Genomic DNA, 11,030 nt, shown 5'->3' with positions numbered 1-11,030 from the left:
GGACGCATCGGTTTTTCTTCAAACATTTTTTTTCTTGCATTCTCCGAGTCACATCCGATGAGGGAGCTAGCCACATTGGTCCGATCCTTTTTACCATATTTATTTACGATTAATACAGCATTCGCGTGTACTTATGTACGCCGACAATGTTAAGTTATGCCTGCAGTATAAGGACATTTCTTTCTATTTGGACTTAAAATCCGATCTAGATAGATTTCAAATATGGTGCAGTGATAACGTACCAAACTTAAATGGCTCGAAGTGAAAAGCTATGACTTTCTGTCGTGTCACCCCAAGACAGGCGACTTACACTCTAAGTGAGTGCTCTTTGGACAGTATAACACGGGATGATGATCGTGGTGTTCTTCTGCACCGTAAACTTAAATTTGTATACCATATTTCGTCTGTAGTTAATATGGCCATGGGTGTGCATAGATTTAAAAATATGTGGTATAAGGAAATTGATGATCCTTAATGCATTATTAATTTCGCTAGTACATCAATCAAATTCTTGAGTATAGATCACCTATTTGGAGTCCGCTATATTGAGTTCAAAGAACAAAAAAATATTTTTTTTATTATTGAGAAACTCAGAAAAAAAACATTTTTACATGATTTAACTGAACAGGTTAGGAGAGGGTACATTAAATATATCCCACCCCAAGATTGGGTTATCCAACATTGCACCACAGCAAGAACAATAAATTTTTCGTTTTCAGTGGTTACTAGTTTATTGATATTGCGTTTGCTTAGAAGCGGATTCAAATGAAAAATGACTTCCAGAATCTCCAAGGGCTAGAGGGTCTTCTGCAGGTGGTATCGGATTTTTAAACTGGTCAGCGGATATTCTTGTAAACAGTATTCCAACACCTTCGATCAGAGCTAAAAGTACGCCCCCGATGATTGCGCTACCTGCCATGGCTGGAACGCCTAAAAAAATAAGAAAACATCCGACACTTAGTTTAAAAGTAATAAATAAGATTTTTAAGTTAGACCCAGTACGATGGCAAACAGAAAATGGCCCGAAAATAATATAATATATGTATATTCTATATTTCTTGGTGACCAAGTGTGTAAAGGTACTCACAGAGTAAAGAAAATACATACCTATTAAGAACTTAAAGGGAAACATGGACATTGTAACACATCGCGCCGGTCTATCGATGGTGACAATAACTCAAGAAAAATATATTAAATGATATATTTCTTGTACAGTGTTTAGTATTTTTATACCCGTTACTCGTCGAGTAAAAGGGTATTCTAAGATTTGTTGAAAAGTATGTAACAGGCAGAAGGAAGCGTTTCCGACCATATAAAGTATTCTTGATCAGGATTAATAGCCCAGTCGATCTGGGCTATAGTCGAGTTCCCCGACTATCTGATACCCGATACTCAGCTAGTGGAAGTGCGAAGGAGAAATTTCAATACTGACAGTTGTTGGCTGTTTGTGGGCGTTAGAGCGGGCGTGGCAAACAGTTTTTTGGCAAACCAATAGAAATTTTCACGACTAATTAAAAAATATCAAAACATTTTTCAAAAGTGTGGGCGTGGCAGCTTTGGGCGGTTTGTGGGCGTTAAAGTGGGCGTGGCAAAAAGTTTTTGGCAGATCAATAGAAATTTTCAAGACTAATTAAAAAATGAAAAAATATCAAAACATTTTTCAAAAGTGGAGGCGTGGCAGCTTTGTGGGCGTTAAAGTGGGCGTGGCAAAAAGTTTTTTGGCAAATCGATAGAAATTTTCACGACTAATTAAAAAATTAAAAAATATCAAAACCTTTTTAAAAAGTGTGGTCGTGGCAGTTTTTGGCGGTTTGTGGGCGTTAGAGTGGGCGTGGCAACATGAATCGACAAACTTGCGCTGCGTCTATGTCCCAGAAGTCTGTATGCTTAATCTCAACTTTCTAGTTTTTTTAGTTCCTGAGATCTCGACGTTCATACGGACAGACAGACGGACGGACATGGCCAGATCGACTCGGCTACTGATCCTGATCAAGAATATATATACTTTATATGGTCGGAAACGCTTCCTTCTGCCTGTTACATACTTTTCAACGAATCTAGTATACCCTTTTACTCTTCGAGTAACGGGTATAATAAAATAGCACCACTTCATGAAAAATGCTTAAATGTTCCATTTTAAAATTGATAGTACAAAATTTTTGCGTTTTAAAACTACACCCTTCCCACTAATTTAATATTTAGTAGTGTATCCCCTATTACCAATAACAGGAGCGCAACGTTATGGCATGGAACCGGCACCGTTTTAGGAAAATTTTGCTCCAGGGCTCCTTAATTATAACCCAAAGTTAATCGTTGTTAGTTTGCTTTGAAGCTACAACTGCTTTTCTCATATCTGACCAATAATTTTTTATGGGATTACGGCCTGGGGACTGCCCAGGCCACTCCAAAACAGGAACAGATTTATTTTGGAACTAATCCTTGGCTTTCCTGCTGGTGTACTTGGGGTCATAGTCTTGTTGATAGTATTTGGCAAAAGGAAGGATTACTGTCACCAAAATATACGCAAACACATGTTGATCCATGATGGTTTTTATCCAATGTATTGCCCCAACTACATAGTACGAGAAACAAGCCCATACCCTTATACTGGATCCTCTGTGTTTAATTGTTTCTACTGTGAAATTTGCCGTATATTCGGTGTTCTTAGGGCGCCTTACCAAGATACATTGTCTCCAAAAATAACAACCTTGCTCTCATCTGACCATAAAAAGTTCTCAATTTTTCGCAGGGCCAATTTTAATGTTCCTTGGCAAACTTAATGGGCTTGGGTATGTGTCTCCCATTTAAAAGAGGGACTTTCCTAGACATATGTGAACTGTTTGCACTGTTGCGGATATGTTGAGATCCTTTTTCAGTTCGGTAGCAGCTTTAAATGGATCCTTCTTGCTCTCGCGCACTAGCCTTTTGAAGAGATGGGTGCCCAGTGATTGTTTTCTCCCACGTGTTTTGGGCTTCTCGTTGTACGTGTTATGTTCGAGCATTGAAGGATTCGACCAATATTTCTGTATGACTTTCCTTCAGAAATTTGTTTTTTGATCATTTCACGTTTATCTGAAGTGCAATGCTTTCCTCGTCCCGTTTTAATCATTTTTTTAAGGTATGTTTCAAAAATATTGTTGGAAATAGAAATACAAATGTCAAGTTTTATTGTTATTGCTGTTATTTTTTTTTCGCAACTGTATTTACTTATCGTATGTTACGTCGGCCAAGTGTTTCCGCTTAGGAGTTATATATCCATATGTCCCCTATACCCTGATGGTGAACTGTACCCGTTACTGGAGTAGTGAGTTATAGCATTTTGAGTGAAGAAAATAGATAAAAAGATTTTCGCGTGTTGGTAAAATCTGCTATTTGAAGGAGAAAAATACAGTTGATGCAAAAACTTGGCTTGATAATGAGTTTTTTGACACTGACCTAGGAAAATCACCCTAGGAATAATCACCGAGGACGGTGAACGCAGTGGACGAAAACAACACAAAATTATATTGGATGACCGTAAATTAAAATTTTAATGATATAGCTGAGTCTCTAAAGATATCAACTGAACGTGTCCTTCAAATGATTCTCGAACTTTTGGGTCTGAGAAAGCTCTGTGCAAAATAAAATTGCACAGATAAAATTGCTTTCGTTATTAATAAGAACGAACTAAAATTGTTTAAAGTGATATTAGATGGAGGAATATTTATGGCCACAGTGTCGATTAAATGTAAGCAATCGCTATACAGTGCACAAGGAGCAGCAAGTTCCAAAATGGAAATATGGCATAGCAGATTTGGACATAACATTTGAAATAACGAGGAAATCATTCGATCGGTTGGTATATTCACAACAAGTAAATTGGAGCTGATACAAAGAGATATATGCGGACCTATGCGTGTGTCTTCAATATCTGGTTTAAGTTACATAATAACATTCATTGATGATTACACAAGATATATATGGATTTATTTGTTGCAAATAAAATCGGAGGCATTAAGCGTGTTTAAGGACTTTGTAGCTCAAGCGGAGCGTCAAACTGGATGTCGAGTAAATTGTGAATATGTTAATTCGGAGTTCAACGCCTTTCTTCGTAATAAAAGTATAATTCACCAAACTACTGTTAGTTACACAACTCAGCAGAATGGCATAGCTGAAAGGGCCAACCGAACTTTAGGTTTGGTAATCGAGAGAGATGAAGTTAAAGGCGGAATATCCATTCATCAGCACAGATATACACAGATGCAGACTGGGGTTCAGAATGGGATCGGAAGTCATACAGCGGCTACGTACTTATGTTAGCAGGAGCACCCGTGGCTTGGGAAGCTAAAAAGCAGAGCGTGGTAGCCCTCAGTTCGATGGAGGCGGAGTACATTGCCATGTGCCAGGGTGCCAAAGAGCTTGCTTCCAACGTAGCATTCTTTAGGAAATGGGTTTTCTAGATTTCGTCAAGGAAGCAACCACATTGAGATCAGACAACAAAGCGGCAATTGGTTCATAAACGAAGTAAATACATCGACATTCGATTCCATTTCGTCCGAGAACAAGTAGAAGACAAGAAGATCAAGATCGAATATGTCCCTACAACGTATAACTTAGCAGATGTCTTAACTAAACCCTTAGCAAAGGAGAAACACTTACAAAGCTGTAAATTAATTCATTTGAATTTTTCTTTTGTAAGAACATTTCATGTACAGTTTTGGAGCAACTAAAATGTATAACAGCTGATTGAGCTTTTTGTTTCGTTACCCTATGCTGAATTTTGTAAGCGAGACTTGATTCACTGCATTAAAGATATCAAACGTGACAAGACGTTGTTCCCTTATTCGGTCTAAGTTAGCATAACGTGGTTATATTGGAATTACCATTGTAGCGAATTATTCCCAACAATATTACTAATTTTATTACAATTTTTGGTATTTTTTACTAGTTGATTTAACAAAATATTTAAATAATTTAAAAATATTTTAATATAATCTTAATTATAAAAATAATTTTTAGTTACAATATAGGGACAGCAAAAATATTGAATATATTTTATCGGATATGAATAATTCCACATTTCCACATATTTGAAAACAAAACCTTTTATTTAAATATTGCAACATACATATGAGCTTTAACTGGTCCTCTATAAATTGAAATTGAGCAAACGAAATATTTCATAATTTTCTGGAATATCGGCAGAAATAGAGGAACAAAAAAGGTAAAAAAAAATGTATTCATTTTATTGGACAGGATGGTTGTTGGGCGTTAGATTGGGCGTGCAGAAGTCAGTGCTGAAGTCTCACCTTCGCACTTCCACTAGCTGAGTAACCCGTTACACGTCAGATAGTCGGGGAACTCGACTATAGCGTTCTTTGTTGTTTTCAACTGGCTTTGTCGATCCTGCTCATTTCAAATCCTTCGGTACGATGATTGGGTTACAGTCATTAAAATATAACGAATACTTCTCCAGCCTACCATCTGCTCAAAGAAGTCCATCTTGGTTAACGAAGGGTGAACGCTATGCTAGTGAGCTAGATGGCTGTACTAATAGTTTACGGAGATTTTCCAAGCAATACTCTTCGACGAAATTCAAGCACTGCCTTATCTGTTAATTTGGTTGGTGACCAAACAGGCGACGGTCCATGAGCTTCTTATTGGGTGGAACAGCCACAACAGACGATTCTAACTCCGTGAATGTAACCTTCAAAAATAATCCAGCCAAAACCAGTCTTTTGACTGGTAGAGCGCGGGATTTGTCTCAGACAAATTCCCAGGTGAAGAAGAATGTGTTGCTTAGATCCGCATGCACGGCAATTGCTCGAGTTGCACTGTCTCAATTGATGACCACTCTTAAAGCAATTTAAATTTCGCTTCTTGAAATTTACTTGCTGGGTTCAGGTTCATAAAACTCTGGCAGTGATAAATTCAGTGCCCAGAAGCTTTGCAGAAGGCACAGGTCGCTGGGCTGAGACTTGTGGTAAGAAGGGCGGACCTACGCATATCAGATGTTCTATTACTTCCCACCTAATTTCTTGGCGCATAATTTGCCATGGCGAACTCCATATTCTTCAGCGTATCCGACAGTTCACGAATCATTGAAACTGAACCACTCTGCACTGCCCTTAGTCCCAGAATCTCAGTAACATGAGCCTGAAAAACTAAACGCCGATTAGCAAATCTGTTTTGCAACATCTCCAAAGCCCAATCAAAGTTGCGTCCAGAGATTTGATGCGAGCGAATGGTTTTCAATGCAAAGTCCCGCAGACTGATCGAGGATGCTGTAGCTTCTCTATATTTTTATCAATGTAGTAAACATATAATAAAAATCTATCCAATTAGCATAGCCTCCAGTGAATCTTTGGAGCTCAAGAGGGGGCAGAGTATGCCCAAGTGGACGCTGCTAATGGCCACAATCACACCGAGAAATTCCGTCAACAAGGGTTGAGTGCTAGTGCATTTGCGTGGCGCGAATTGAAATCTCCCCCCGAACTGAGGATTTAAGACTCACGAGAATGTCATTAAACTTATCACTTAAAATACTTTTAATTTCGTCAAAATCCAGTTCTTCGAGCTCGTTGAAATTTTTTTTAAATATTTGCTGAAGCTCATCGATCAGCTCAAACGAAGTTAATGCAGCGCCTGATGAGTCCACTAAACAATCCATTCTCTTATACAATGCACGCGCTTAGCTCCCAAAAATGTCACCTTCTTTGCATCAGCGGTAATTTTCATCAGCCATTGCAACAACTACAAAATGCCGGGAAGATGGGCGCACAGACAATTAACGGCAGCTTCTGTTATTTGGCTATGTACCCCGACAAATATGACTTCTTATGTATTCGCAATTTTGCTCACTGACTTTAATCTTCTGAATATGGCAGACATACATATATTGTTTCTTAGTTTTGTATGATTTGCACTATAAATTGTTAATGCACAAATCACGTTGGGTCACCAATTGTTCAGTTTTTTAGCTGTTTTGTTCGAAGTGAACATATATCTTTGTTTTTATTTTATGATGATTTTTATTATATTTATAATGATTTTTTTTGTTGGTTCGAACGAGATTTGGTATGTATGAACGACTTAATTGCAAAACAAACAGAAGAACGCTAAGCATCACAAAGTATGGTGTCCCACAGTGCAAGACATCCTTGCCCATTGCAAACGCTTCTTTTTTGACGAAGTGTTAGCAAGGGTTTTTCCTTGACCTCCGACTACAAGTTGGCTTAAAAATTTGGATCACCGCACGCAATGACGATCTAGACCGTAATTGTCTTCCCGAATTTATAATAATCTTGGATCAACACTCAGATTCGTTGCAAATAGACCAACCACAAAGGTAAGCTTTTGAAAAAGTAGTGGTCATTTTTATTGTATCTCTTAAGCCTGCCTATCGTTTGAATAAATTGTTGAAAATGCAACAAAACTTTTCATCGGTAAGAAAATACAATTCTCTTTTTGACCACGTACATTAATATGCGTAATAGTATTGAAAAGAAATCGCAACCAAATAATTAATATTAAATAATTCTTCATTGTGAATTGCACTCCCATAAGCAAAGACAAAATATGGGTTCTAAGCTTCAAGCAACGGCAAAATATGGCTTCTAAGCTTTAAATTAACGATTTTTTTGTTTTTCAGTGTTTACAGGACGTACCATTTCGAGCAGCTAATATTCCTCCTGTTGCAGCGCCGCTTATAATGGAATTCCACGGATCTTCTTTTTTTCGAAAGTGGACAAGTGTACAATCAATAGTACTGAACATACCGCCCCATACAGCAAAATTTCCTGCTATAACAGGTGACCGAGTTTTTATAGCAATTATACTTCCGATCTGGGAAACAAATTTTTTAAATTGCATTTTACTATTATATAATTAAAGAATGCTACAAACTTTTATACAATACTATTACACAATATATTGTAAAATTCTTACCAATCTTCTATTTATGCCAGAAGGTGCATTTCGAAATCCTTTAATTGCTTGAAATACACCGCCTCCTATACATCCCATAGCAAATGCACCCCCACAATCATCAACTATTCTGTACGGACAAGGTTCTCGAGCGTATTCTTCCATATTATATTACTTTAAAAATATTCTTATTTATGGGCTTGTGCAATGATTTCACGTGTTTTTGTAATTAATCTGTCTTTTTTTCAGCAAAATTGAAATGATTTGAAACGAATGCAGGGATAATAATTTAGATTCATATATGTAAATATCGCTTCGGATACATAACATTATGTTTGAAACGGTATGAAATGAAACAGGAAATGAAGCCATTGTAGGGTTTTTAATTACTGATAAATCAAAAGATAATCTATAGGCGATTTTCTCGACTATCAGATACCCATCATTCAGCTTGTGGGAGCACGTCTGAGATATAATACCAATATTTGGCAAGACTGTCTGACGATGGCAAGACGGCTTCGGTGGGACCCTTATGCTATGTGCTTGTGATTATGCTAAGTGATGCCCTTTACGAGACCGTATGATAACGTATAAATATAATGAATGTTGTGCGATTACATATAGTTTAACAATCGAGTTTCCGGCAACGGCAATCAGCAACATACCGACAAAAGCAACAGCGAGACAGTAGCAACATCATGACAGAAAAACAAGAAATGGCAACCACTGTGGCAGGCTAGAACAACACAGATAGCAGTCAAGCAATTCATAGACACAGTTCCATATACATAGAACAGGTCGGATTAGCAGCTCAACATAAAAAGGAAGAATCAGGCATGCTCCGGTAATCGAGTTCTTAAGATTTTTACGATTTCGATTTGATTCCGGTTTTCGAAGTCGTTAGAATTTTTTGATTTGTAAAACGGGCACTTTTGTCTGGCCGAAATGAAAAGCAAATGCCTTTTTCATATCAAATCAGATCTTATTTACTAAGGGGAAAAAATAGTTAACTCAGTGTTCTATTGATGTTAATTCCACATCCCCACAAAATCATTCTGCCACTTACTTATTTTATAAAAAATATATTTCTGACCCCACCCCAGATTTGACAAACAAAATGTTGCCGTCGGCAACAAACATTTACGATTTGGTAAAGGGTCGATAAGTGCGTCACCAAAATCTATCGCGAAGGTTGCCATACTGAAACAGGCAGGTAAAAGTACTTATAAAATATAAAAGAATTCATTAATTAATTAAAAAAACGGCCAAAAGTGTTGTTTGTAATTAATGCTACTTAATTTAAGTACCTAAATGGTCATAGTGCTGTAAAAAAATAATTGCGAACATCGAAATTAAAACTGTGGAAAAGGTGGTCGATTTTCTCAAGCCCTCAAATATCTGCCTTCTCCTGGCTTCAACACAAGCAATTGCAAATATTAAAAGCATTATTTCGCGTTGTTTGATTTAGAGAAATACAATAAAACTGGTGTTTGCGCAGCAAGAAGCCATGAGAAACGAAACATTCCGATAGCAAAAATTTTACGAAAACCAGAGCACGTAAAAACTAAATACGATTTGGCTCAAATCGAAATCGAAAAAAACTTACGATTACCGGAGCATGCCTGAATATTCCAAATGTTGAAGCAACAATTTGATAATATATGTACCTATAAGTAATTGTACATCGGTGTGAAACCGGCATAACTTTACGTTTATCACTTTACGTGGATCATTAACGCAACTTTTGAGGGCGTATTCGAATGGTAATAAAGCGGTGTTGCTAGACAGGCTGTAAGAGCACTATAGAAGAAGATATGGAATACAAAGTATTGTGCAGTGCGGAAGATATTGCATAATCCGAACTTAAGAAAGACAAATTTGTCAATTATTGACAGAGACAGCGATAGAAGCGGAATAGAATTTTATCACATGGCGTAAGGTACTTCATCAGAAAACGGAAATTCTGAGAAAAATGAGCGAGTGAGAGGTAAGCAGCGAGTGGCGGTGACCAAGGAAGAGAAATGCATTGGATTTGGCTGGTAAATAGCAAGAATTAAATAGCAGGCTTGGAAAAGTCAGAAGTAAAGAAGCAGCGGAGCAGGCTGGAGCAAGCAGAGAAGCAAGATATTGGAGCTGGTGCCGTTAACCGAGCGTGCACGAGCAGGCTACATTTGAAAACGGGGAGAGAGGCGAGATTTGCATTGCGAGCGGAAGAATTGCCACGGAGTTGTCAGAGCTGCAGTTGAGTACGACCGGGTTGAAAGCTGAATTACAACAACGATTGCTAACTCATTATGGGTATATGAGTATATTATGGGTATATATGAGTATGCCTTTTCGAAATATGTATGGTTATACCCTACACGAAGCACAGGTGTTGAAGAAAAACTGATTTGCCTGGAACGTCAATCAGTAAATTTTGGTAGCCCATACAGGATCGCGGATCCGCTTTTACTTCGCATTTGTTTAAGGGGTATTGCAAAAGGGAGAAAATTCAGCACTTGCTAATTGCGACAGGAGTTCCCAGGGGTAAGGGACAGGTAGAGCGTGTGCAAAAGATCCCAATTTTGTCAAAACTAAGCCAGGAGAATCCAGGATGCTGGTATAATCAGGTTGGCAGTGTACAGCAGACGATTACCAACACTGGACCGAGGAGTACAAAAGTTTTCCCGTTCAAGCTGCTAACCGGTCTTGATATGCGGTTACGAGTTAAAAGAGTTGATCGAAGAGTGTTTAATAACCGAGCTAGTCGATGAAAGAATCAAGTTGCGCACAAAATCAAGAGAGAATATTCAGGAAAATAATAAGGATCTTAAAATCTATCTCCGGTTACCATTCTGATTAATCGGTGAATGTCAGTGATTGGATGACCCCGAAAAACCTAGCATTAGCAGACGCCCATTTCTATGAGTCACAAAAAATTAATATGTTGATAGGAGCAGAATCAGTTTTCGAATTTCTAGCTGTTGGTCAAATTAGGTCCTGACTATCCAACTTTACAAAAGACCCTTCTTGGTTGGGTTGTCTCGGGCCGATACAAATCTGCGGCCCCGAAACATGTTTTGAATAGTTTCATTTGTAGTGAACAACCGTTAAAATCGATTGATATCACACTACAGAAATTT

At 37.8% G+C, this 11,030-nt stretch overlaps 1 protein-coding gene across 1 annotated transcript; it reads right to left on the bottom strand.

The window, feature by feature from the left end:
• Positions 1-705: 705 nt before the first annotated feature.
• LOC122625491 (mitochondrial import inner membrane translocase subunit Tim17-A) lies at positions 706-8,187 on the bottom strand. Its single transcript, XM_043805586.1, has 3 exons — positions 7,927-8,187; positions 7,647-7,824; positions 706-930 (listed from the first exon to the last, which is right to left on the bottom strand). Exons 1-3 carry the CDS (start codon positions 8,068-8,070, stop codon positions 731-733), a joined length of 522 nt encoding a protein of 173 aa, XP_043661521.1. The 5' UTR covers positions 8,071-8,187; the 3' UTR covers positions 706-730.
• Between the last annotated feature and the right edge of the window lie 2,843 nt (positions 8,188-11,030).

Source organism: Drosophila teissieri, unplaced genomic scaffold, assembly GCF_016746235.2.
Source record: "Drosophila teissieri strain GT53w unplaced genomic scaffold, Prin_Dtei_1.1 Segkk118_quiver_pilon_scaf, whole genome shotgun sequence".
In the NCBI taxonomy this organism is placed as follows: Eukaryota; Metazoa; Arthropoda; class Insecta; order Diptera; family Drosophilidae; genus Drosophila; species Drosophila teissieri.
Note: the sequence above shows the minus strand (reverse complement) of the source record. Positions and strands in the feature narration are given on the sequence as shown.